General features: G+C 42.4%; 2 protein-coding genes across 3 annotated transcripts; both read left to right on the top strand.

Moving 5' to 3' along the window:
* The first annotated feature begins 5,788 nt into the window (after positions 1–5,788).
* On the top strand, positions 5,789–10,282 carry LOC307148010 (uncharacterized protein). 2 transcript variants are annotated; one of them, XM_079853181.1, is made up of 3 exons: positions 5,789–5,952; positions 7,030–7,096; positions 8,790–10,282. In XM_079853181.1, exon 3 carries the CDS (start codon positions 8,797–8,799, stop codon positions 10,111–10,113), a length of 1,317 nt encoding a protein of 438 aa, XP_079709307.1. In that variant the 5' UTR covers positions 5,789–5,952; positions 7,030–7,096; positions 8,790–8,796; the 3' UTR covers positions 10,114–10,282. The 2 variants fall into 2 exon arrangements, with proteins under 2 accessions (XP_079709307.1, XP_079709308.1); XM_079853182.1 differs by having other exon boundaries at positions 5,821–5,952; positions 6,898–7,096.
* On the top strand, positions 9,315–13,821 carry LOC307148003 (uncharacterized protein). Its single transcript, XM_079853167.1, has 3 exons — positions 9,315–10,943; positions 11,021–11,336; positions 12,058–13,821. The coding sequence occupies exons 1-3, from the start codon at positions 10,812–10,814 to the stop codon at positions 13,005–13,007; spliced, it is 1,398 nt and encodes a 465-aa protein (XP_079709293.1). The 5' UTR covers positions 9,315–10,811; the 3' UTR covers positions 13,008–13,821.
* The last annotated feature ends 13,975 nt before the right edge of the window (positions 13,822–27,796 follow it).

Here is a 27,796-nt window from a genome sequence, read left to right as displayed (position 1 = left end):
TATAGAGACGAAATCTGGAAGATTACAAAGAACTCGCAGCTGTGCACTGAACGTGGAATCCGGTTCGCGGAGGATCTGTCAGCCGAGGACCGGAGTGCTCGTGCAGCTCTTTGGCCGCTCATCTAGGAAGCCAGAAGCGCCGGAAAGAAAGCTTACTATCGCGGTCCTGTGGGATACATCGACGGCCGTTTAATCTCAACTACAAATCAAAGCGTGGGCTGATTACTGCCATGAAACTATGAAGAGGCTGTACGTTGTGAGAACTGAATATGAAACTCATCTGCCAGCATCAGTTCATATTATTTTGTTTTGATTTTGTGTTAAATCCTAATAACCAGAGTTATTCTATCCTCATAGGGATTGGTTATAGTGTTTTGTTAATACTGTTTTTCTTGTTCTCTGTTTAAACTTAGTAGCTGCATTTCTTTTCTTTCACTAAATGTTAGGGGTCTGAGAGACAATATAAAAAGAAAAGCTACATTTCTGTTTTGTAAAGAAAGAAAAGATCAATGTGTTTTTTTTTTGCAGGAAACTCATTCAATTGGCAGTGATTGTACTTTTTGGTGTAATCAGTGGGGTGAACCTGTTTGATTTGCTCATGGCACAACTCGCTCAGGAGGTGTTGCTTTTCTGTTTAACAATTTCCCTGGGGAACGTGTCGAGTCAAGATCTAGCTTGGATGGACATTGGTTATTTTGCATTCAAAAAATTGAACATTGTTACATTATCTTAGGAAATGTGTATGGTTATAACAATTTATCCCAAAACAAATCTTTAATTTCAGAAATTTCACTGATATTAGAGGAAATGAAAACAAAGTATGCTACTGACTGACTTTATTATATTGGGTGGTGACTTTAATATGGTGTATGATGAGTGGTTAGATAGGTCACCAACTACATAATATAATGTAAATCATTACAACTCATTATTATTACACTTTTGTAATAATCAAGGCTTAATAGATCCCTGGCGTGAGTCAAACCCCTATCTAAGACAGTTTTCCTGGTTTAAACCTGATGCTTCTTGCAAGTCCCGAATTGATTTTTGGTTTCTCATAGTTTTTTGTCTTATCAAACTATGTCTAGTATATCGGCAGCTCCCCTAACAGATCACTGTTCAATTGAATTGATGATATATCATAAAAATAAACCTTTCCGTAACAAGGGTTATTGGAAGTTTAACTCTAACCTTCTCGGAAATGAAGATTATATGAAATTGGTTAAGGATACTGTTTTAAATATTCCTAATGATAATAGCCTGGTTTCCTGGACAAGTAAATGGGAATTCTTTAAATACAAAGTTCGACAGTTATCCATCTCTTATAGTAAACAGTTAAGCAAATCTTATACTTTAAAAGAGACCTCTATTATTAAAGAAATAAATGAATATTCTAACAAATCAAGTTTAGCAGAGGATGATTGTTATTTTTGCAATCACAATTGGATGAAATCTATATGAGAAAAGCTAAGGGAGCATATATTAGATCAAGAGCCAAGTGGATGGGAAAAGGGGGGAAAAACTCAGCTTATTTCTGTAAGTTAGAAAAAAAGCAGCCAGAAAGAAACTCTGTTAAAACTTTAATTATTAATGGTGCAGAGTGTTCTAAGCCACAAGTAATAGCTAAAGAAATCGCCAACTTTTATCAGGACTTATATTCTTCGTCCTCTTCAATATTAGACCCTAATTCCCTCTTTGAAAAAAATGGAGAATTTGTTCCTCATATACTGTAGATGAACAGTTCAAAATGATATGTGATGCAGAGTTAACAGTTGAAGAGCTTGATTCTGCTGTTATGTGTCTGTCATTGGATAAATCACCTGGCCCAGACGGTATTACGTCTAACTTTTATCGGGAATTATTAAGGGAATTTATTTTTGCAGCTTTTCAGGAAATTACTAAAACCTTGGTTTTGCCTAATTCAATGAGACAAGGCCTAATCACGCTTATTCCCAAATTGTTGGACAATTTAAGACCTATAACTTTACTAAACAATGACTATAAATTACTAACCCACATATATAATAATCGCTTAAACCTTGGTTTATCAAAAATTATTGGGGAGACACAAACTGGATTCATTAGAGGCCAATCTATACATAACAATATTCGACTGGTTTTGGACTTGCTGGAGTATAATCAAGAAACAGACGATGATGGGGTTATTTTATTTTTAGACTTTGATAAAGCCTTTGATATGTTAGAACATTCATTTATTTTTAAATGTTTGAAAATGTATGGGTTTGGTGGAAATTTTTGTAATATTATTCAGTTATTCTACACAAATACCAATAGCTCAGTGGCCCTACCAACAGGTACTTCACCCAGATTTGATATTTAGAGAGGAGTTAAACAAGGATGCCCCGTCTCACCCTCATTGTTTATTCTGGCTACAGAGATGTTGGCTCTCCTAATTAAAAACTCAAATATTAAAAAATGAAATGTGTTTGGACAGGAAATTATACTTAGTCAATTGGCTGACGATACAACATTATTTTTAAAAGGTCTTGACCAGGTTCCTAAAGTAATTGAGTTAGTTAACAACTTTTCTAAATTCTCAGGTTTAAAGCTCAATATCGGCAAATGTGAAATTATTACCATACATGAATGCCCTCTTACAATTGCATATAATATTCCAGTCAAGTCGAATGTCAGATATTTAAACATTTCTAAGGATGAGGTCATCATGGAAAAGCAAAATGTCTGGAATAGATGGAATGAATGCAAAGGCAGGCTTGATGCATGGATGCAACGGGATTTGTCTATCTTTGGTAGAGTTTAACTAAAATGGAAAGTCTCTCTAGGTGTATATCCTGCATCTTGTCTCTCCATTTCTAATAGAGCTATTAAGACCATTAATCAGATTAATATATATGGAGAAAACGTGTGCACTATATAAAGAGGGCAAATCTTATACAAGATTATGAAAATGGTGGATTACAAGCCTTTGACTTCTATTGTATAAATGGTATGTTGAAGGTCAAATGGCTTAAACAATTTATAACAAATTAAACTAGTTTTTGGTTTTGCATACCCAGAGGTATATTTAGAAAATTGGGTGGAATTGATTTTCTACTGAGATGTGATTTTACTGTTTCCAGACTGCCAATCAAATTATCTTCCTTTCACCAGCAGATCTTGTTATAATGGGAGTTATTATATAACCACAACTTCTCTCCACACAGAATCCCTATATGGAACAATAGATTTATTGTATCTAGGTACAAGTCTCTATGTGTTCTTGATTGGCTTGAAAAGGGTATTTGGTCAGTTCTTCATTTAATGGATGAAGATGGGAGATTGTTAACTTTTTAGAGACTTTTGTACTAAATACAATTTACAATGTGAACGCAAACATTTTGAGCGTGTCTTAAATGCCATTCCAAAAAGTTTTATACATTTTGTACAAAACGCTTCTGTCAACATGCCAGATGGATCTTGTGAACTCCCATCCCTTCTCTTCAATGGTAATGACCTCAGGGCAATGCTTCCCAACAAACTTATTCGCTCTTGTTTATATTATATCCGACATTTCTGTATAATAACTGTGTTTTGCAAGCTTATGACAAACCATTTGTTAAAAAACTGCGAACACAGTATATTAGCTTTCCAGTGGCTCCTAAAGCTAAGGAAACCCATTTCAAAATATTCAAGGGGTATACCCGTCAAGTGAATTTTTAAGACAAAGGTTTAATTTTGAAGAAAATGCCTGTACTTTTTGTCAAGTTGATATAGAGACAACTGATCACCCCTTTTTTTTCTTGTGTTTTTTCAAATACCTTTTGGGAAAATATGTCTTACTGGTTGGAGACAAAGATTCATTCACTGCCCACTTTTGCTAGGAAGCATATTATGTTTGGAATGCTGTTGGATGAGGAAAAAAATGACTTTTTTATTAATGTAATGTTGATTCTGGGCAAATTCTTTATTCATAAATGCAAATGTATGAAGACGAAACCTTATTTGTCTGTATTTCAAAGAGACTTTATTTGTAATTTCTTTCCATCGTTGCAATGTATGAAAAGTAAAAAGGCCCAGAAATTGGCTAGAATAATAAGAGACCTTGATCTCTTAGAAGAGGAATGAAGAGACCCCTTCTTTTTTCTCCAAATATATGTAATGTTCTTTTGTCACTATCCATTTATTTGACTGACATGTGCCTTGCGTAATACTCATTTATCTGTATTTGTCAATGCCATTGTAGATTTCTGTTTTTATTACGTTCTTGGTGTTCAATAAAAAAAATTAAAAAAAATTTAAAATAAAAAATCTCAGGGTGAATGCGGGAGAGTTGGCAGAGCTGTACTTTTATTATTTTTCCCATTTTAATTGATATCGCCGGTGGGAGCTAAATAATAAGAGGGAGAGGGGCGGATCGGGATTCGAGCCGAAAGCATCACAGTAAACCCGTGAAAGGGAATGCGAGTTCACTGCAGTGAAGAGCAACATGTTGATCACAGAAATCTGCGTCACGTGTGGTGTTTATGATCGTTATCATAATCATGTTCATAGGGCAGCAGCCTCAGTGATTCCTGGGCCAGAGTGCGCAGTTCTCGTCCATAAAGTGGACTTGGACATTAGATATTTGCACATTTAGGATCTATTTTTCCCCCTAGACTACCCCCTAGAGTATTTATTGTCTTGTAAATTTACTGTCATGAGGTTATTTTTAATTTTTTTTAACAAAACATTTATTGTGTATCTGCACAATATGAAGTCTTGCGTAATGTTCCGTGTTGCACCATTGTCCTGAAGAAACGCCATCTCGTTCATATAAGTTTATTTATTTATTTATTTATTGCAAAGTCATATAAATGTTTATTCATTCATAACGTGCATGAACGAACAAAAAAACAACAACAACAAAAACAAAAACAAACAAAAGGAACAGGAATAAGGAAATCTTATGGCACAGGTCGCTTATTTGTGCACATCAACAGCTGCTTTATGAATGGATCAACCCCAATCCTCACCCCGAACACCAAACATTTTCAATAACACCTATCTTTACACTTAATTATCATCATAAGTGTTCAGGCTAGGTGTCAGGTACGATGCACACCTTTAAGATTTTTTTTATTTTTTTTTATTTAACCCTAAATGCATGAACCAAAATATAAAAAAATTGGTTTTCTTCACACAAAAAAATAGATGTCGTATTAATGATATAATTAAAAGAACTGATGATACACAAATGTTTTAATATATGAAACACATTTATTTGTTTTCCGCATCTTATTTCTGTCAGCCACCAGAGAACTGTGAAAAAATGGAAGCTTGTTTCTGCCACAGAATAAAAACAAATGTAAAAGATAATTGCAAAATATCTCACAATCCTGACAAAACTTTATATCACAAAAAAGGTCAGAATTGTGAGATCTCAAATAGCTTTTTTATTTTTTTTTATTCCATGGTCGAAACAAGTATGAGGTGCCTTGTTGACTTTTTTGGAGATTGAATGTAAAAAAATTTCTTTGCCAGTGTCAATGTTTACATATGATTTGACAGTTTATTTTAATATAAATCAGTGCATCGTACCTGACACCTAAATGAACACTTTTCAGTTGGTTTTATGAATATAAGTCATTCTCTTCAAATGCTATTGAGCTTTATATTTTGCATGAGCCCACACCAGCAGTGAAAAGAAGTCATTCTCTTTAAATGCTCAAAAAGTTAGAAACGTTACTTTAAAGTTTAAATCAATGTCGAATGCAACTTTAGAGACGCTCCCTAAATGAGCATACAGCGGTCTCCTTCCACAGCCATTGCATTGCCAAAACTCCCATTGTCCCATTGCAGATGCAGACTTCGGAAGTCTTGAAGGGATTAGACATGGATGAGATCAGGGATTGGGAATGAGCGGTGAGTTTCGGTTCCTCCAGGGCAGCAGAGGGCGCTGTGACCGCATGACCCCGCGGAAGATCCAGTCCTCGCGGCTGCAACGCTCCGCTGGTGCGTGTTTACTCTATTTATCTGTTTATTATCTCCTAATATGATTGATGTTTTTACAACTTTAGTGCTTTAATGACCGCAAACGAACCGCTTCATGCAGCTTCTCGCAGTTATTGTACAGGACTGTTTTATTCACAGTTTCAGGAGAAGTATCACGTTTAATTTCTCACACATATTAACTTATTAAATCCAGCGACTGAACATAAATGTGTTAAATGAATGGGGCAGTACTGTAGAAGAGACCGGGGCTAGTTGTCACGGACAGATATGAGGATTAAGTCAAAATTAACTTCAGATCTCCAAATGAATGCGCTTTTGTGTTTGTGTGTGCAGTGAATGACTCTGTTAATGTTTGCACAGTTGCATGTGTTGGGTAATAAGTGAACTTATAACACACTGACATACATATAGACCAGACTCATTTATGTAACGAAGGTAAATGTTTACAGAAAGTTTGAACTTTGTTTCGTATGGTAAGGGTATTTCCCCCCTAAAAAAGTCACGTGACAACCCCAGCTAACAACAACGTTCTGTAAATGTTAAGTTAAGATAAAATGTACTAAAAATAACATTTACAGAACGTTCTTACAACATTACTGATGTTCTTGTGATGTTAGGAGAAAACATTGTGTTTTTACCTGAAAACGTTCTCATAACGTTGAGAGAACTCTTATGTTCTTTGTAGTTGATGAACTAGACAACATTGATATTTGCTGAACGTCAATTTGCGTAGAATATTACAAATACATGTTCAAAGAATGTTATGTGGGTAAAAAATAAGGGAATGAGGATGTTGTTAACATTATTATCGTAACCTTTTTAAAGAATGTTCTTACATTTTGGAAACATTGCAAATCACTGTTGCCACAATTATTTTTTATTTTAGCTGGGATTTAACTTGTAAGTTAATGTTCACTAATATTTGACATCTCTTTGCATTTGCAGATGTAATGATGTAAACGTACTTGGCATTATGGTGCTTGTCTTTATCTGTGGACTAGCATAGCTAGCGCTAGTTAGTGGCAGGTTAAGTCCTCTGCGGACTGGGTTGAACTGGTTTTCGTTGTGTCTGTTAAGTGGCGGCAGGACCGGGGTCACGTGACGGCGCTGAAGACTGACGGACACAGGAGCTGCTCACCCCAAGGTCAGACATCTGCACTATTATTATTGTTATTGCACAGAATACGAGATAATGGGAAAATAATGCATCAAAGGTTGTTTCCAGATGGAAATAGCGTCACAGTTCAGCTTAAGTAAGTTCAGTGATGGTAAATTTTGGTTGTAAAAAAGTTGTTTAGTTCATATATATATATAGCCGCTCTGGAGAACACCGGGATGTCATCGTTCGGCGCGTATCTGAAGCCCACGTTCTCTCCGACTCGGAGCGCACACAGAAAGCCGGCTAAATGCGCTTTTAATAACACTGTTTAACATCAAACCCGTCCCTCAGTTTAGCATCAGTACTAGGGATGGCTCGATACCACAATTTTGGCTTCGGTACGATACCGGAATCTAATACCTCAGTATCGATACTAAATCGACACCACAGGTGACCAATAACCAGCCTCAAAAGTTAAATGAATTGAAACAATTTTATTAAAAAAACACTGCTTGAAACTGAGAGTGATGAGAATGATGAGACCTAAACTTCATTCATTGGTTCTGGCGTGTCATGCAAGCACATTTGAGCTTTCGTGTTTACCGTATCTTATTTCATTGATAAGCAGTTATGTAGGCTATGTGCGCTGATCAGGGTTGTGAATAAAAGACTAAATTAAATCAGTTGAATGATGGACTCACCTGTCGATCTCTGAACTCCTTGAATAAGTCAGGATGAGCTAGAGACAAATGCTTAGCCAGATTTGAAGTGTTGCCTCCCGTTGCGACACATGATTTCAAACAGCGTTTGCATAGTGGTGCATTCACGTCTGTAGCTTCACCTTTTTCATTACCTCTGTAGACAAAGTAATGCCATATTTCACTCCTACTGCCTTCTTTATTGATTGATTGCGGGCGTGTAGAATTAGCTTGATCAGTTCGATCCATCTTGGCCCTGTCCCAAATGGAGCCCTAAGCACTCGCGGTCTTCCTCTGAGTCCGCACTTTCGTGACGTAACGCCGCTTTGACTGTCGGGAAGAAGTCTGCTGCGGGGTCCACATAAGCGCGGGCTCGGCAAAAGTGCGCATCAAGGCCCACATGGGGGCGCTCGCGAGCACCCTTCTGAGATCTAAAAATGACAAATGGGACACACTGCTGTCTCACGGACTTAACGGACACGCACACACGGCAGCCATTGTAAGTCCACAAGACCGAAAGTGCACATGAAGTGTGCCATTTGGGACAGGGCCCTTGTTTCTCCGTTGTCACTTTTTGCCGGTTTCAAGTGACCCGCGTCTGTTTGCGTAGCGCACTGCCGCCTAGCGGTGAACTTCGAAATTGCAGCGCATCAAATACCGAATTGAGCAAAATTATGATATTGTACCGTTTGAAGTATAATATATACCGGTATTTGTGCAGTACCGGTATACCGCACATCCCTAATCAGTACACTGCGTTTTACAACACTCAACTCGGCTGATGTGGACGTTAAGTTTGGCTTGGGAATGCTGTGAAGGAAAAGTGGCACAATAACCACTTTAGCTCAGTTTTTTTAATCGTCAGAAGCCGAAATTGAAACTCAGTTATGATTAATCGCACAGCCCTACGTCTGACTCGGATAAAGTGCCAATGTCACTCTGTAAGGAATTATGAAGTAGTTTTTAAAGTCGAGTATATTTAATTTGTAATTTGTTATTATTTTATACCAAAAATGTATTTGTGTTTGTTCCTCTTCCAGCGCTATCATGGTGAGGACGTATAAAAGGAAGACGACCCGGGCGGGCACGGCGCCGGAGACCATGCTGAAGGCCGTCCGCCAGGTGCTGGTGTTCAAGAAGACCATCCGAGGAGCTGCGGAGGAGTTCGGGATCAACTACCGCACGCTCGCCCGCTACTGCACCAAGATCCCGCGCGAGGAGGTGGAGGGAAGCGCGGAGCATCCCAGCTGCCCCGTGGGCTTCATCGGCGCCCGGCAGGTGTTCAGCGCGGAGCTGGAGGCGGAGCTGGTCTCCTACGTGCTGATGGCGTCCGACGTGTACCACTCGCTCCCGCCCAAGGCCATCCGGAAGCTGGCGTTCCAGCTCGCTAAAGGCCAGCAGCTGCAGACGCCGCCGTCGTGGCGGGAGAACAAGCAGGCCAGCGCCGACTGGTTCGCCGCGTTCATCAAGCGGCACCCGCTGCTGTCCGTCAGGACGCCGGAGCCGGCGTGTCTAGCGGGCGTCGTGAACAAAGAGATGTTCTACGTGAAGCTGAAGGCGCTGATGGAGCGGCACCGCTTCAGGCCCGAGGACATCTGGGTGATGGAGGAGACGGGGATCACGACGGCTCCGAGGCCGGATCGAGTGGTGTCCCGGAGGCAGACGGGATCCTCCGTGGCGTGTCCCGACCGCGGGCCCCTCGTGAGCGTCGCCGGCACCGTCTCGGCCAGCGGCGCCGTAATCCCGCCCTATTTCGTCTTCCCGCGGGTGCAGTTCCGGGAGCACTTCCTCACCGGCTCGCCCGCGGGGAGCTCCGGCGGCGCGCACATCAGCGGCTGGATGCGGGAGGAGCAGTTCCTACACTTCCTGCAGCATCTGGCGCGGCAGACCGGATGCTCCGCGGATAAGCCCTGCCTCCTGCTCATGGACGTCCACGTGTCGCACCTGTCCATCGACGCCCTCAACTTCGCTAAAGCTAACGGCGTGGTCGCGCTGTCCTTCCCGCCACACCTTGAGCGCTCGGTTTGCGGCCCGTTCCAGAAGTGCATCAACGCGGCCATCGACAGCTGGATGCTGGGAAGCCCGGGCCGGAGCGTCACGATCCACCACATCCCGGGGATCGTGGCGACGGCGCTCCCACAGGCCGCCACTGCGGACAACATCACGGCGGGGTTCAAAGCCTGTGGGATTTTCCCGCTCGACTCGAGCGCTTCCGGACAGCAGGGCTTCGTCATGGACTCTCCGGTCGCTCCGGCCTCCAACGGCTCGGACTCGACCCGGGACGCTCCCGATCCCTCGTGTCCGTCAGCTAAACCCGCTCTGGAGACGGTCGGCTGCCGACTCGACTGGCTCGCCTGCGATTAGTCCTCATCTCGAACATTGACTCCACTTCACACACACTCTGCCGGCTTTTATACCGTTTCCTTCAATTCCTTTTGTTACTTTCTCCTGTTTCATGAACTGCTCTTGATTCACTGCTGTATTACGGTGTAAATTATTGCTGACAGGAATTAAATGACAGATTTTACATGCATACATTGTGGAAGATTACTTTCTTGTTACTCTAGATAGTGCTCTTCTCTAGTTAGCTGCGGCTGTGACAACATGCCCCACTGTAGGTCAGAAGTTTGGAATGATTGAGATTTGTTAATGTTTCTGCTCATTTATTTGATCAAAAAATACAGTAAAACGGTGAAATATTATTATAATGTAAATCATCTGTTCTCAATGTGAATATGCAGTAAAGTGTAATTTATTCCAGTGATCAAAGCTGAATGTTCAGCATCATTACTCCAGTCTTCAGTGTCACATGATCCTTCAGAAATCACTCTAATATGATGATTTGATGATCAAGAAACATTTATAGAATTTTTATTATCAATGTTGAAAGCAGTTCATATTTTTGTGGAAATGGTGATGCATTTTATTTTTCATGATTCTTTATACAATAGAAAGTTCAAAAGTACAGCATTTATTTGAAATATAAAGTCATTTTAATTATCAAATCATTCTGCTCTCGTTCTGAGTTTGTGTGTTGTAATGATGATGATGTTTGTCTTCAGATGGATGTGATCTGCTGTAAATCAGTAGGGACGGACCTGTCCATGCTGGACATTGAGGACCTCCTCGCTGAGCTCTGTCAGCTGAAGAGAGAGGTGTCGTCACTGGAGGCGAAGCTGAGAGACAGAGGAGAGGTTTGAGCAGCTCAATCCTAACACTTAATATCAGCAGGCCGTCGTTTATCTGTGCTGATCTATGATGTGTTTGTCAGGATCTGGAGAAGGTTTCAGTGTGTGTGAGTGATGGGACAGAAGCTCAGGATTCAGTCTGGAGATCCAGAGACACACAGGACTCAGAGCTCAGCCTCACTTTACTGTGTTATACTGACGCTCAGGATCATGGATCCGCTGATCAAACCTCTGACTGTAACGCTGGAGAACAGCAGATGAAGATGTGCTCCGTCACACTGGAGGACTGCAGGAACCTGATAGAGAGACGAGGAGAAGAAACCACAGCAGAGGAACAGCAGCAGAGCCAGGAGGAGGAGGAAGATGAGAATGATGAGGATGATGAGTTTATACCTGCAGGTGTGTTTCTTCCTTTCTTTCTACCTTTTGTTGTTTTTCCTGACACTTGAATGTCCTTCGTTAGCCGTGGAGCAGAACCTCCGATCTGGCCTGGCCAAAAATAGATTATGGTAATGAATATTGGTAACACTTTACATCTAGAACTCGTTTGTTAAGGAATTAACATGAACTAACAAGAAGCAATACATTTTTACAACATTTATTAACCTTTGTTAATGTAATAATGTTAATAAATACAATTTTTGATCTTTAAATTAACATAAATAAAAGCTGTACAAGTTATAGTTCATGTTAACTTTTGTAGTTAACTAATGTTAACTGAATTGGAAAGTGCTACTGTATAATTAAGTCATGAAATATTTAGCAGTTGTACTAATGCTATAAAAGTACATTATAAATGTGGTGAAATAGGTGGCATGAGTTCGTTTAATAAACTTACAGGCTTTGCGATTAATAATATCACGATCAATACCCACAAATTAATTATTCGTACCCTCGTTTTAGTAAATCATGGCCATGTTGTAATCATGTTTCCATTGTTTTTTAGACAGTGTGTCCACAATTTACCAAAACAAGGGAACAAACTAAGTCACGGGAATTAATTCTTAATTCATGGCCACAATATATAGTTTTTTAGCCTTAAATAAACAGAATTAATGTAATTACTGGCAGATACACTACATTTTAAAGTTTTTGTATTACCAAATTTTATTCCCTTCAGATGAGAATGGAGGCTCATCTTCTGAATCGAGAGATCAGCTGACGGCCAAGAGTTTCTCCTGCGGGAAAACCATGAGCTCACGGGGACATCTAGCGAGACACGAGAGAAGACACGCCGAACAGAAGCACTGTACGAGACGCAGCTGTCCCTCCTCAGAGGAGCGGAGGCTCCGTGTTAAACAGCACCAGGAGTTTCGCTGCCAGCCGTGTGGGAAGCTGTTTCCCGTTCCTTCAGGTCTGAGAGTCCACATGAAGACGCACACCGGAGAAAAGCCGTTCCACTGCGGCGAGTGCGACAAGCGTTTCAGCTCCAAAGGGAATCTGGATGTTCACAGGCGGATCCACACGGGGGAGAAGCCGTATCCGTGCCCTCACTGCGAGAAGAGCTTCCGTCACAAACCGGTTCTGATGAAGCATGTGCGCACACACACCGGGGAGAGGCCGTTCCAGTGCAGCGAGTGTGGGACTACCTTCACCAACTCCAGCTGTCTGCAGACACACCACAGAACACACACCGAGGAGAGGCCGTATCAGTGCACACACTGCGAGAAGCGCTTCCGACAGCGCTCTCATCTGACGTGCCATGAGCGCATCCACACCGGAGAGAAGCCGTACCTGTGCTCCTCCTGCGGGAAGAGCTTCTCCGACCCGCGCCATTACCGGATCCACCAGCAGCGTCACACGGGGGACAAGCCTCACGACTGCTGCGTCTGCGGGAAGAGCTTCAGCCAGAGCTCAACCTTACTGAAGCACCAGAGGATCCACACGGGAGAGAGGCCGTACAAGTGCTCCGTCTGCGGGAAGAGCTTCGCCCGATCCGACGTGCTGAAGGTCCACGAGCAAGTCCACACGGGAGAGAAACCCTACCAGTGCTCCGTCTGCGGAGAGAGCTTCGCTTATTTAGGGGTTTTCCAGAGCCATCAGAAGAAACACGCTGAAGAGCTTCCCTGAAATCAGCTTCTGCACACTCACTGTTATCCGGCAATCAACATCCGGTCTGCTGGGAATCGAGCTCGTTCAGCCCTGAGGATTTGAGCTTGCTTGATGTTTTAATGACTAACATTGTTGTTTTAGTTTTCTGAATGTAACTTTACTAAAGAAGCAAGACTTTGAAATGAATATACTGCTGTCAGGACAGTTATTCCTTTAAAAACACCTTGTAAATGTTTGTCGTTGGTAGATCCTCATGTTAAGGAAAATGTTAAATAGGTTTTTTTTCCCAGTTTTCTCCCAGGGATGACGAATAATAAAATATTGTTTGATTAGTTAACATTAAACTCACTTACATTAAAATCACAAGTTTTTAAGATAAGTTTTTGTTTAAATATTTTATAATGTAATCATTTCACAGTTAATCTCCAAATTAATGTAGAAATAACTGAAAGACAGTATATTTTAAATACTTGGATGAAGGCCAGGATCACTGATACTAATAGAGCTACTGTCTTGATTAATTCCCCCCCCCCCCCCCCCATTTTAAACATTATAGCCATTCAGCATTACAGTGTAATTGAAAGCTATCAATCTTTTAACATTTATTATGCTTCAACAATATAACTTTTAATTTAAGTGAACTTAAAACAATCTTAACATAAACCCAAAATAAATGTCATATAACTTAAAATTAATTTGCATAGTTAAAACATTAATTGATTGGGATTTATTGAGTCATTTGCATAAAATGAAGGCGACAAATCTAGTGAATGTGTGTGTTTTCTCATCTGGCACTGAACAGAGTCCCTCATTAAAGGTTCTGATAAGACGCTAAGTTCAGTCAGTCGTTTAATATCGTGGCATATTATTATATGTACATTGTTCATCTAGGTGTCAGGTGGCACAAAAAATGCCATATGATGGACAATGTACAGTTGGTTTTATGACTGTAAGTCATTGTCTTCAAATGCTATTGAGCTTTAAATATTGTCATATTCTGTGTATGATCCCATACTGTAGTGAAATACATAGCAATATTTGCATATGGTTTAACAGTTTATTGTCATAAATATCAAAAATCTAAAAGGTGTGCATCATACCTGACACCTAGATGAACAATGTACAGTTGGTTTTATGACTGTAAGTCGTTGTCTTCAAATGCAATTGAAGTTAGAATTGTTTATACCAATGTTGCATGTAATTTTGAGACGGTCCCTAAATATGCGAATATCGAACATCCAGCTTCAAACCAACTTCATGCCAGTGTGCAATTTTGACAATACTTCCCTCACTGTACGTACAGAACACAAATATTGATGTTTAAATATTACTGTAATTCACCTAAAGTGTTTTTTCATGTTTCAAAAGTTGTAGTAATTCCCTACATACATCTCCTTCGATTAATAATAATGGCCAGTGGAGTGGTTGGGATATACGCAAACCTACGAACATCTGTTTCTATGATTTTTGCATGAAGTTTTAGTCCCATAACATTAGTTAATGGAAACGCTGTCATTTCGCAATAGTTTTTTGTCGACATTTAGAAACAAATGGCAAAAGTTTTGCGCAAATCTGTAATGGAAACGCCACTACAATTTCGATTAGAAAATCCCTGACATTCTGATGTCAAATCATGAGTGTCAGAGATTGAATATCACTTTATAACATCTTTTTAATGATTTTTCAGATGTTCATAGATCAACAGAGACGGATATCAAACTGATCCGCCTATCTTTGAAGCATGAAAAAAAAAAAAAAAAAAAACATTTTAGGTGAATTACAGTAATATTTTCATATTTGTGTACTGTACGTACAGTAAGGGAGGTATTGTGAAAATTTGACCTGTAGTAAGTCAGTCTGGTTACTAGGGAATACAACCTTTGAAACATGAAAAAAAAAAAACATTTTAGGTGAATTACAGTAATATTTTCATATTAATATTTGTGTACTGTACTTACAGTAAGGGAGGTATTGTGAAAATTTGACCTGTAGTAAGTCAGTCTGGTCTAGGAAAATACTACAACAGTTGGAACTTGACAAAAACACTAAACTACAGTCATTTATCATAAAAGCATTTATTTAATGTACTTGTAGTAAAGAAGGGAACATGAAAAAAAAACATGTTATGTGAACTACAATAGTTTTTTCATAAAAAATTTTTTTTGTTTAATGTACTTAAAGAAGGGTATTGTCAAAATTTCACCTGTAGTAAGTTGGTGTTGTCACTAGGAAAGTAATACAACCTTTGGAACGTGAAAAAGCACTTTAGGTAAGCCACAGTCACTTTGTAATAATAAAAAAAAGTGTTTACTGTATTTACAGCAAGGCAGATATTGGCAAAATCTCACCTGTAGTAAGTCAGTCTGGTCACTAATAAACACAACAACCTTTGGAACGTGGACAATGTAGCGAAGGCTACTCTTGAAGATGATAAGGGCTGGTTTCAGGTGTGTTTAGCAGTGTACCAGGTGTGTCGGTCAGAACACGACAGAGATGAGAGTGATCAACTTGGATGGTTTTATTACGACAAATGAGAAGATGAACATCAGAGGGAGGAGCCCACCGTTAACATACACATTGATATAACTCTGAGGGACAGAGAAAGAGGCTTGTAGACTGCAATGGGCTTTGAGGAGCGTTAAGGGTGAGAGCGAATGTCAAGCGAGCAAGCAGTCATAGAGATGTGAGCACAAGGGGCACAGTCTTGTTCTGATGAGAGTGTAACAAATTGTGCTGGTATTTTGATGTGGTTTTCTCTTATAAGACGCACAGAAGCACAATACACTCAATCCGAGGCTGATAATATTATTCGTCTTCCCCAGTGCTCGTGGATGAGATGAAAATGCCGTCTGAGGCTACTGCCGTCTGAGGCTACATGCGTTGCTCTGAGAGGAATTGTTTTGCTTCTGCGCGCGTGCGCACGTAACGTTTTTCATAATAAAAGTCCCCAAATAATGTCTAGCGCTACTTCGCCCTTAATCTTCACAGCCTTTTGCACAGCCGCCCCCAAATTGCGTGCAATTTGCTCACGTAAAAGGCTTATCCTAAATTTGAAGCCGTTGGAGGACATTCCTCCAATCCTCATCCTCCTCAGCATCTGGGATGACTGGAAGAGTAATAATCCGGGCAACTGGCCAGGAATACACTTTATCTTTGACTTGCACGTCCGCGGATCGCACATGACCATCTGCACTCGGATGTACTTTAACCACTCTGCCAACTGGCCAAAGTGCCCTGGGAAACTGGGGGTCCATCAACAGGACTACTGAATCCACTGTAAGATCAGCTGGGGCACCATGCCACTTCTGCCTGGATTGTAGGGTTGGCAGGTAGCACCTGATGAACCTTGCCCAGAAGTCATCTGTTATAACTTGGCAGTGTCGCCATCTCCGCCGGCTTAGTCCTTCGCTCTTAGGGTAGACAACTGGAGGTAGTGCTCCATCAAGCCGCCCCATCAAGAGGACATTAGGAGTCACTGCATCCAAGTCAGCAACACTGGATGAGGTATAGCCCAACGGTTTGGTATTCAGTATTGCCTCTACCTCCAGTAAGGTAGTATGTAGTACCTCCTCAGAGATAGGTTGAACTCCTATGACTGTAGACAGTGCAGTCTTGACAGACTTGATCTCCCTCTCCCATGTTCCCCTGAAGTGAGGAGCTGCAGGGGGATTGAAGTGGAAATCAATCTTCTGCTTGGCTAGGAGTCCTTGGAGGTCGGAGGACATGCTGTTAAAAGACTCACGGAGCTCCTTCTCTCCTGCCCTAAAGTTCGTGCCCTGGTCGGAGTAGAGTTCAGCTGGAGTACCTCTGCGCGTGCTGAACCGCCTGAGGCTCATCAGGAAGGAGTCTGCGTCCATACTGTGCATGATGTCTAGATGCACCGCCCGGGTGGTAAGACATTTATAGATGATACCCCATCTCTTCTCGGAGCGTCGTCCTATTTTGACTTGAAATGGCCCAAAGCAGTCGACACCCGTGGAGTAAAACGGCGGTTTGAATAAGCGTAGACGGGCCACAGGTAGGTCAGCCATTTTCGGGACCAGCGGCTTAGATTTCCATCTTCGCCACTCCTTGCACTGATGTTGCACCTTCCGAACTGCCTCCCTGCCACGGAGAATCCAGAAGACTCGGCGCAACTCTGCAAATACTTGCTCAGGACCCGGATAACAGAGACGAGCATCGTAGTCCTGGATAAGGAGTTTTGTTGCTGGATGCAAGGGGTCCAGGACAATAGGATGTTTGAATCCAGGGTCTAACCATTCGGCACGTCGGAGTCTTCCTCCAACTCTTATGATTCCCTCTTCAGGATCCAGCTCCGGGGACAGGGCAAGGAGACGACTACTACGAAGTATTGCTTTCCCTGCCTTTAGGTGATGCAACTCCTCCGCAAAGCACTCAACCTGAACTCTCCTGAAGATAGTTATCTCTGCTTGCCTGTAGTCCGCTGCCGTCAAGGACTCATCTCGGTCGGCCGCCCCGTGTGCCTCCTGCGCTACGGATTCAACCATATTCTTCCAGGACTCGAATGACTATCCCAGGTGGGTCTCCTGTCGATCCGCTCTAGATATCACGCCACACGAAGCAGACTTCTTGTACTCCGTGATATCCTCTTCTGGTGCCTCTCCAGGTGAAGATGGCCATTCAGCAGAACCCTTGAGGAGGAAAGAGGGCCCTTGGCTCCAGCGGTTAGGCACAGCTAATTCGGCCAGAGTTTTCCCACAGGTCACATCATCTGCTGGGTTCTGCGCCGAGTTAACATAGCGCCAGGTACGCTCTCCTGTCAGCTCCTGGATCTCAGAGATACGAGTGCCTATGAAAACCTTAAAGCGACATGACTCCGACTGCAACTATGTTAACACTGTTGTCGAATCACTCCAAAGGATTGTCCGATCCGTCTTCAGCGTCAGTTCTCTCTCCAACGTCTTCGCCAATTGGGCAGCTGTCAAGGCACCACAGAGCTCGAGGTGGGGAATGGAATGCCGTCGCCGGGGTGCTACCCTGGACGTAGCCGCCAGGAATGCCAGGTGAACCCGTCCCTGGATATCTTCTGTTCTCAGAAAAGAGACTGGCCCTTTCCGAGGCGTCACTGAACACGTGGATCTGTCTGGAAGCAACCATCTGATCGGTTAGAGCTGGAGTATAGTGTCGGGGTAATGAGATGCGGGGCAGCAGGTGTAATTCTGATTCCCACTCCTTCCATGCTTTCTGCAGATCTTGAGGGATAAGGGGGTCATCCCAGTCACGCGGCTTGTCCCACATGCTCTGGACGATCATCTTAGCGCGGGTCGTGTAAGGTGCAATGAATCCCAAGGGATCATATTGTCGGGCGAGCACCTTGTAAACATTCCTCATTGTGAGTGCTCCATACTCTAGAGGTCGGCTCTTGTAACCCAAGGTGTCTGTCTCCCAGTGCCAGCTAAGCCCGAGGGCTGGTTCCGAAAGTCCAGGTTCATCGTGCGAAAGCCATCGCTCCATGCTGTCGGACCTCGCCTCTGCAGGTAGGTGCCTGAGGACATCAGGTACGTTGCAGGCCCACTGCCTAATCTCAAACCCTCCAGATACTAGCACTTCCCTGAGCCGGTCCACCAGCTCCTTAGCTTCCTCTGCTGTGCGCACACTCTGAAGACAGTTGTCCACGTAGAAACAGTGCTCCACTGAATACCTGACTCCTTCTCCTGGACCCCCATGAACTCTTGCATGCTTCTGGAGAGCGAAAGTGGCGCAACACGGTGAACACGCAGTGCCAAATGGTAAGACCTGCCACTCGAAAACATCAGGGTGGGTTTCACGCTTCATGTCCCTCCAGATAAACCTGAGGAGCGACCGATCTTCTGGTAAGAGCTGAACCTGATGGAACATGCCTCTGATGTCATCACTGACTGCTACCGCATGTTCCCTGAAGCGCAGTAGAACGCCCAGAAGAGAGGCTCCCAATGTTGGTCCAGGAAGGAGGGTATCATTGAGGCTTCAACCTCGGAACGGGAAGGAGCAGTTAAAGGGGGGGTGAATTGCTGTTTCATGCATACTGAGTTTTTTACACTGTTAAAGAGTTGGATTCCCATGCTAAACATGGACAAAGTTTCAAAAGTTAAGTTGTACGTTTGAAGGAGTATTTTTGTTCCAAAAATACTCCTTCCGGTTTGTCACAAGTTTCGGAAAGTTTTTTTCGAGTATGGCTCTGTCTTACGTAAGAGAGGGCGGAATTTCCTTATATGGGTCCTAAGGGCACTTCTCCGCGGCCGCGCGCGCACTCGCAGACCAGAGAGAGAAGAGAGCGAAAGCAGTACGTTACCTCAAAGCGCTCTGCTCGGCTTTTAGGGAAGTCAATGTCACCAAAGAAGTGGGTTTTTGGTTGGCAGGGCAAGACAACCCTGCACAGATTCCCAAAGAACCCAGCGTTAAGGGAATAGTGGATGGAGTTTGTTTTTTTCGAAGCATCAACGGAGGTTGTGCACGACTCTTTGTTCCCTGCATTTCGACGATGATTGTTTTATAAACAAAGCCCAGATCGACTTATTTGCAGATCGTCTAATGCTTAAGGATCGAGCAGTCACGGTGAGTAAACTACTTCAAATGTCTCTCTGTGTTGTTGTTAGATCAGTTAGCACAGCTATAGCACACCGCCCACACGGCCCGCCCCCAGCCGCTCGTTTTTTTCCGGAAAGACTCGGTACAGTCAATCTTTCACTTATAAATATAATAAAACTAAAGACGTTTTGGAGATATGAAGGATGCAATACTACTCTATAGGTACTCAAGATTAACAGGAGATTGAGTGAAAATGAGCATTTCACCCCCCCTTTAAGGACCAAACGACTCTTTCCGTTATGGCTCACTAAATGGTGGGGTATGTACCACGACTCATCTGTGGTTGAGACTTCCCTAAGGTCAATCTTCTTGACTGCTCCCGTCTCCACCAACTTGTGGATCGCAGCACAGTACTCATCGGCTCGTAGGGGGTCCCGGGCCAAGCGTCTCTCCAGACTTCTGAGACTGGGTAGGACGGCTTCCTTGGGAGCTCGGAGAGGGGGGATATCTCGCTTCCGTAGTAAAGGTGTGGCATATCTGTTGATGCCTGCAACCTGTACTCGCCTTGTCTTGGCCTCTAGGAGCTCCACTGCTTCCTTATCCTGCTTCGACCTCATTTCCAGTTTACCACTCTGGTATGGCAAGGTATCCATCTTCCAAAGCATCTCCACATTCTGCATCAGCTCTGTCAACTGGGGTGAGACACTAGTGAAAAGACACTGCTGGGTGCTCGGTGCCCACTGTGTGCGGTGTGCAGGTCCTTGAAGCGTCCATCCCAGTCTAGTGTGAATGGCTGCCAGACCTCCAGGAGGGTCCATTCTCACCGGTTCAATTGGGCTAAGTAGATGGGGGTAGTCAGCACCAATTAACACGAGAGGCTTGACCTGATCGAATGTCTCAAGGGGAAGATCTGCCAGGTGCTTGTACTTCCTCTTCAAGCTGGCAACGGGGTAGGAGTGGTCTGCTAAACCCAAGCGTTGAGAGGTGAAGGCCTCCACTATATGAAATGTTTTCTTTGGATTGGGTAGAGGACGAGATCTTGAACGAGACAGCGGCTCCCTTCAGAGTTTGGACTTCCTGCCTAATCGTGCGGAGAGCGAGGTCCTCAGGCTTCTTCTGTAAGCCCAATTTATCAACTGCCTCGGGGAGGAGCAATGTGCGCTCTGAACCATCGTCTAAAACTGCGTAAGTGTCTAGTGTTCTGTCCCGGTTGTGCAGGAGAACTCTAACGACTTTCAGCAGAACATGAGAGTGGGCTGATGGTCTGTCCAGGTAGAGAACCTCAGTACTAGTGCTCACCAGACAGCTTTCAGCTTTCGGAGGCTCAGCCTTGGGGCGTGCGTTGGCGTCATGCAATACCCTCAGATGCTTCCCTTGACACACCTGGCAGAGTTTCTTGAGGTCACATTGCGCTGCCTGATGTGCTCTCCCGCATCTCCAACATCTCTTATTAACCCTGATCCACTCTATGACTTCCTCTTTGGTAAGTCTCTGAATCACTGGACACTTCAAGAAGTGCTCTGTGTCCTCACAGTATGGACAGTAGGGTAGATTTGCTCTTCCATTTTGGCGCAGATGAGCTCTGACCCTCTTGTCTCAATCCCCGGTTCGACGGATAGCTCCCTGCTCCATGTAGCACTGTAGCTGCTGGCTTGCTGCGTCGCTTCTCGACTCGGTAGCCTGACGGCCCCTGGGTACGGATGTCTGAAGGGTTATCGTAACCTTGGCACCACGACTCATATCGCAGCCATTCCGCCAGGTCGAGCAGTGTGTGAGTGTGTCCGGGACGATAGAACATCTGACGCCTGAAGTTCGCTCTCATCTCCATTGGAAGCTTGGTGAGGACTCGGGCCACATGTGAGCCACATCTAAGCTCGACTTCTCCATCTGGGCCCAGTGTCTGTAACATACCCACAAGTGACTGTACTTGCAGGGAGAACCTCTCAAAAGCATATACATCTCCTCTTCTAATCTCAGGTGAATCCATCACTGCAGCGATCCTCTGCAAGGCCACATGGTGCGGCTGACCGGTCTTCTCTGTCAAGGCTGCCATGGTGTCAGTGTATGGCCTAGGCGAGTTAATAAAGGAGTCGGCAATGAGACAGGCCTCTTCAAGTTTTACGTGATCCACCAGAATCTGGTACTTGAAAAGCTCTGTAGCGTCGGTAGGTAACAGGTTTGTTAGGGATAGTTTAAGCCGAGAGAACTCCATCGGGTCCTTATGGACGAAGAAAGGAATTCTTGGTGCTGGCCCCCTGTACTCAAGTCAAGTCAAGTCAAGTTTATTTATATAGCGCTTTTCACAACATAGGTTGTATCAAAGCAGCTTCACAGTAATAAAACAATACATCAATGTTTGTTTCTAGTGGAACGTCCACGTTTGGTAATGCTGATCAATAGTATCGTTGATTGATTAATTAAATTAAATATTCCCAAATATCCCCAACTGAGCAAGCCAAAGGCAACAGTGGCAAGGAACCGAAAAACTCCATCAGGTGACCTAATGGAGAAAAAAAAACCTTGGGAGAACCCGGGCTCAGTCGGGGGCCAGTTCTCCTCTGGCGTTTATGAACTAGAGGTCGGATTTAACTGTAAGATTAAAAGTATTATATGAATGCCTGGCTGAAGAGATGCGTCTTTAATCTAGTTTTAAACTGGGAGAGCGAGTCTGAGCAACGAACAGTATCAGGAAGGCTATTCCAGAGTTTTGGAGCTAAATGTGAAAATGCTCTCCCTCCTTTGGTGGATCTGGATATCCTAGGTATGACCAAAAGCCTCGAATTTACTGACCTTAAAGAGCGCAATGGATTATAGGGCGATAGAAGATCGGTTAAATAGACTGGAGCTAAGCCGTTTAGGGCTTTATAAGTCAGTAGCAATACCTTGTAATTAATACGGAACTTTATAGGTAGCCAATGTAGTGATGATAAAATTGGTGTTATATGATCATATTTTCTTGATCTAGTTAGAACTCTAGCGGCGGCATTTTGGACTAACTGTAGCTTGTTTATTAAGGATGCAGGACAACCAGCCAATAAAGCATTACAGTAATCTAGTCTCGAGGTCATGAATGCATGAACTAACTTTTCTGCATCAGAAACAGATAGCATATTACGTAGCTTAGCAATGTTTCTAAGGTGGAAAAAGGCTGTTCTTGTAACATATGAAATATGATTTTCAAAAGACAGGTTGCAGTCTAATATAACACCCAGGTCTTTTACTGTAGAGGATGAAGTAACAGGACATCCTACGATGTTAAAGTTGTATTGTAAGAGGTTTTGTGGGTGGTTTTTTGAACCGATGATTAGTACCTCTGTCTTGTCTGGATTTACTAAAAGAAAATTGCGCGTCATCCAATCTTTTATATCTTTAACACACTCTGTCAATTTGGATAATTTAGCGTTTTCATCTGGCCGTGATGAAATATAGATTTGAGTGTCATCAGCATAACAATGGAAACTAATTCCATGTTTCCTTATAATATTTCCAAGTGGCAGCATATATATTGAGAATAATAGAGGGCCTAACACAGATCCCTGCGGCACTCCATAGTTTACTGGAGTTATGATCGATTTTTCTCCATTTAAATAAACAAAATGGTAGCGGTCAGATAAATACGATCTAAACCAGCTTAGTGCTTGTCCTTGAACACCAGTATAATTTTGTAGTCGATCTAAGAGTATTGTATGATCTATAGTATCGAACGCAGCACTAAGATCAAGTAAAACTAGTATTGAGATACAGCCTTGGTCAGAAGATAAAAGTAAATCATTTGTAATTTTAACAAGCGCAGTTTCAGTGCTATGATGCGGCCTGAATCCAGACTGAAACTTTTCATAGATGTCATTTTCTTGCAAGAAAGAGCCCAGTTGAGCGGACACAGCTTTTTCTAGTATTTTAGACATAAAAGGTAGATTTGAAATGGGTCTATAATTTGCTAGATTATGTGGATCTAATTGTGGTTTCTTAATGAGAGGTTTTATAACTGCCAGTTTAAATGTTCTTGGAACATAACCTAAAGATAAAGACGAGTTAATAATATTGAGGAGAGGCTCCTCCACTATAGGTAACACTTCTTTCAAAAGTTTAGTTGGTATAGGATCTAGTAAACATGTTGTTGTTTTAGATGAAGTGATAAGTTTATTTAACTCTTTTTGTTCTATAGTTGTAAAGCATTGTAATTGTTCTTGCGGGGTGATAATTGAGGCTGAATTATAAGACGCAATTGAGGATTGAACGTTTACAATTGTGGTTCTGATGTTTTCTATTTTCTCAGTGAAGAACTTCATGAAATCATTACTACTAAACTGTAACGGAATATTTTGTTCAGGAGACATCTGTTTATTTGTTAGTCTAGCCACAGTGTTAAATAAGAACCTAGGATTGTTTTGGTTGTTTTCTATTAGTTTGCGGAGATGCTCAGCCCTGGCCTCTTTTAGGGCCTTTTTGTAACGTGACATACTGTCTTTCCATGCGATTCTAAAGACCTCTAAGTTAGTTTTTTTCCATTTACGCTCTAAATTACGGGTTTCTCTCTTTAGAACATGCGTAGTATTGTTGTACCATGGTGCTTTACTTTTCTCTCTAACCTTTCTTAATCTAATGGGTGCAACAATATCCAATGATCCAGAGAGAATGGTGCTCATAGTGCTAGTTAATTCCTCAAGTTCATCTGTTTGTTTAGGTTCACTGAGCAGCTGAGACAGATCAGATAAGCTATTTGAAAAATTATCTATGGTAGATGGAAGGATTGTTCTGCCTAATCGATAACACGGCGCAGCATGACATATTACAGGAGTACGTAATATGCAAGTTACCATGTAATGGTCAGTGACATCGTCACTTTGTGGAATGATATCTATATCGGTTGGATCGGTTCCATGTGATATAATTAAATCGAGTGTATGATTAAAACGATGAGTTGGTCCGGTAACGTTTTGCTTGACCCCAAAGGAGTTTAATAAATCTGTAAACGCAGCCCCTAGCGCATCATTTGAATTATCTACGTGGATATTAAAGTCTCCAACAATTAATGCTTTATCGAAATTAACTAATAGGTCTGAGAGAAAATCTGCAAACTCTTTTAGGAAATCAGCGTAAGGCCCAGGCGGTCTATATACGGTAGCCAAGGCTAGAGATAATAGGGATGTTTTTCTAGCATCTAAGAGCGTAACATTTAGTACAAGTACTTCAAACGAAATAAACTTATAGCCCGTTTTCTGAGTAACATTGAGAATATCTCTATAGATTGTTGCAACACCGCCGCCACGACCAATCAGACGGGGCTCGTGCTTATAGGAGTATCCTGATGGAGTAGACTCATTTAGACCGAAATAATCATTTGGTTTAAGCCAGGTTTCAGTAAGGCAAAGTACATCGAAGCTATTATCTGTGACTATTTCATTTACAATAACTGCCTTAGGTGTGAGTGATCTAATGTTTAGAAGACCTAGCTTTAGAAATTGTTTTTGATTACTAATAGCAACATTTTCTGGTTTAATAACAATTAGATTTTTTCTAGATCCTGCAGTAGATTTATTATTTAATCTCACTAAACGAGGAATAGACAGAGTTTCTATGCAATGTTCAACACTATTTATATCAGTTAAATTGGTGCAGCAGAGACTATGATTTGGACTTTTGGTTACTAGTCAAAAGGTATTTAACATTTTGGAGATGTTATCTGACAGAAGATCCGATCCGAATCTGCTTGGGTGTAAGCCATCAGCACGGTAAAGCCTAGGACGCTCCCAAAACAGATTCCAATTATTTACAAAGAGTAGTTTCTGCTCATTGCACCATGACATTAACCATTCGTTTAGCGCGAATAATCTACTAAACTTTTCATGACCTAGACGGTACGTGGGAAGCGGTCCTGACACAATGATCGTTATATCAGGCGATGTGCTGCGTACCGTATCGATCAGATTCCTGAAGTCTTTCTTCAGAACTTCCGTCTGGCGCAGCCTGATGTCGTTCACTCCCGCGTGCAAGACCACAGTTCCGACGCGCTCGTTATCGTTCAGAATCTCGGGAACGCGAGCGGCGATTTCAGAAACACGAGCACCAGGAAAGCAGTGACTATGCACCTTACTTTTATTTAACGTAGCGTGTACGTGTCGAACGATGGAATCGCCAATGATCACAGCATCGCGTTCTGTTTCGCGAAGAGGGGAGAAGCGGTTTTGTGTGGATATCTCGAAAACCGGGAGGGTCGGAGAGAGTTTTCTTGGTCTAGGCCTGACTCGCGTCTTCCGCTGCGGAAATATCCAGGCTTCGTGGTGGCATGTTGGAGCCGGAGTGAACGAGACCATGGCTGATCGCGACCTCGACGCTCGCCGATGTTGAGAAACGCACGGAGTAGACGAGGTCGGAGTCCGCGGGTTAGTAACGTTAATCTCTGATTTGTGTGCATCCGCGCGTGATGTTTCAAGAGCCAAACGCCGGTCTATCAGCTCGGCCTGTCTCACTAAAAGGTCGTGGATCTGTTTCTCAACAGCTTCCAGCTCAGACTGCACCGCGTGCAGCTCAAATGTGTCTTCACCTGCACCAAAAGGTAGACTACTTACATCTAATATATTCGCCATTTTAACAGATGGACAGTACGTTAAGTTAGCAACGACGCTACCAGTGATGCTATCAATATTAATACTAATTTATGGCTGAAGTCTTGGATATAATCCGTCTTTTTAGTGGTACGGTGTAGAGTAGACGCACGATAGGCGAAAAAAAATGTTTGTTTGTAAATGAGTGCTGTAAATCCAACTGTCAGATCCAAATATGGTCATTTCCTTTTTATCAGCAACCAATCATGAAAGTAAAAGGGCTGAATGCGCAATCTCATTGGCTGATGATAAATCTTTAAAGCCCGTTTTCTCAAAATGACTTTTCTCTCATTCTCCAAGTCCGAAATCTGCACTTCCGTAGCACCGATATACACCAAACTCTCCAGTCTTGTACCTAGTTATATTATGAAGATATATACAGAGGGATTTGTAAAAATATTTTTCCTAGCCTGATTTATATAACATTTTATTCCAAAAAACATGGCGAAAATATTTTTTTTAAGGCTATTGACAGTATATTCTGATTTACAGGATAACAAAAGTAGATATCCATAAATCCCTCAGCAATTTTTTTCCCATCTAATATGTGAACACAATGAAAAAAATAATTTTTAACCTGGCTTTATCCCATACTCAGATTTAGTTTTTTAAAAGATATGCAAATTAGCGCATATTTAATTAGATATTGCCTAATTTGCATATTTAAACATTAAATTACAGAAAACTTGTAATACATTTTTTTTTCTCATCTTAATATAGGTAATCAACTGGGAAAGTTTCATGGTGATATCTGCTAGTTAAAAATTTGACTCTATTCACCTGTAGTGTCTGGCCTTAAACCGATTTAGTAAGTTTTGTTTTGTAATTGTTCAATAAAACCATTTTTATGTGGTTTTTGTATGGACTTGGAGTCATTTTTACTCAAAACTAATGGCTGGGATAGATTCGGCACCCCTAAAAACCCCTAGTTAGACATCTCAAAAGGTAATATTAAAAAAAAAAAAAAAAAAAACATTATTTTTACCCAGGACGTCTGGGCACCCCAACTTTGATCGCCTCTCCAGGCGTTTCCCCGAGGATTTGGCCGTGGATAAATTGGGAGGTGTTACTAGACATCTATGGGAACACATGGTAAAAAAAGCTATTGGTAAGAATTTTTACCAATTCTTTTTTTTGGCAAAAAAAATTCCTAACTTTCCCTAACTATGAGGGGGGTTTAAGCTACGAGGGGTAGAATGTGGCCGAGTATGGGCTGTGACGCTGGAAGTCACACTGTCCCTCATTAGCTGTAACTCGCTCATCATTCGGTCTATCACGGTGACCATACGCTGCTCCTCGGCAACCGCAGACGTTGGAGGGTATTCAAACGAAGGCCATGGTGGAGGAGGCAGTCCTTCGTCATACTCCTCTTCCTCTAACACTAATAAGTCACCCGGTACTGGAAGAGGTGGCATTGGCCATTGCTATGAGGACGGATCGTGCTGAGCTGCTCCTAGCACTCTGGCTGAGGCTGTTAACTCACATGTATCCCTTCTATCTTCATGAGGTGAGGCTAAAATGTACTGCCTGCTCTCTTGATGTAGCATGCTCTGCCCCGCTCCCTTTTCAGTGTAGGGCAAATGGGTATGTTGCCATCCTAGGGTGTCGTGAAAGCTCTCCTCTGAGCAGGGGGGGAAATCATCCTGTACATTGGGGAGCCTACTCCACTTCACA

The sequence above is a fragment of the Squalius cephalus genome (genome assembly GCF_949319135.1).
Source record: "Squalius cephalus genome assembly, chromosome: 2".
Classification (NCBI taxonomy): Eukaryota; Metazoa; Chordata; class Actinopteri; order Cypriniformes; family Leuciscidae; genus Squalius; species Squalius cephalus.
This window is presented reverse-complemented; position numbering and strand designations above follow the sequence as displayed.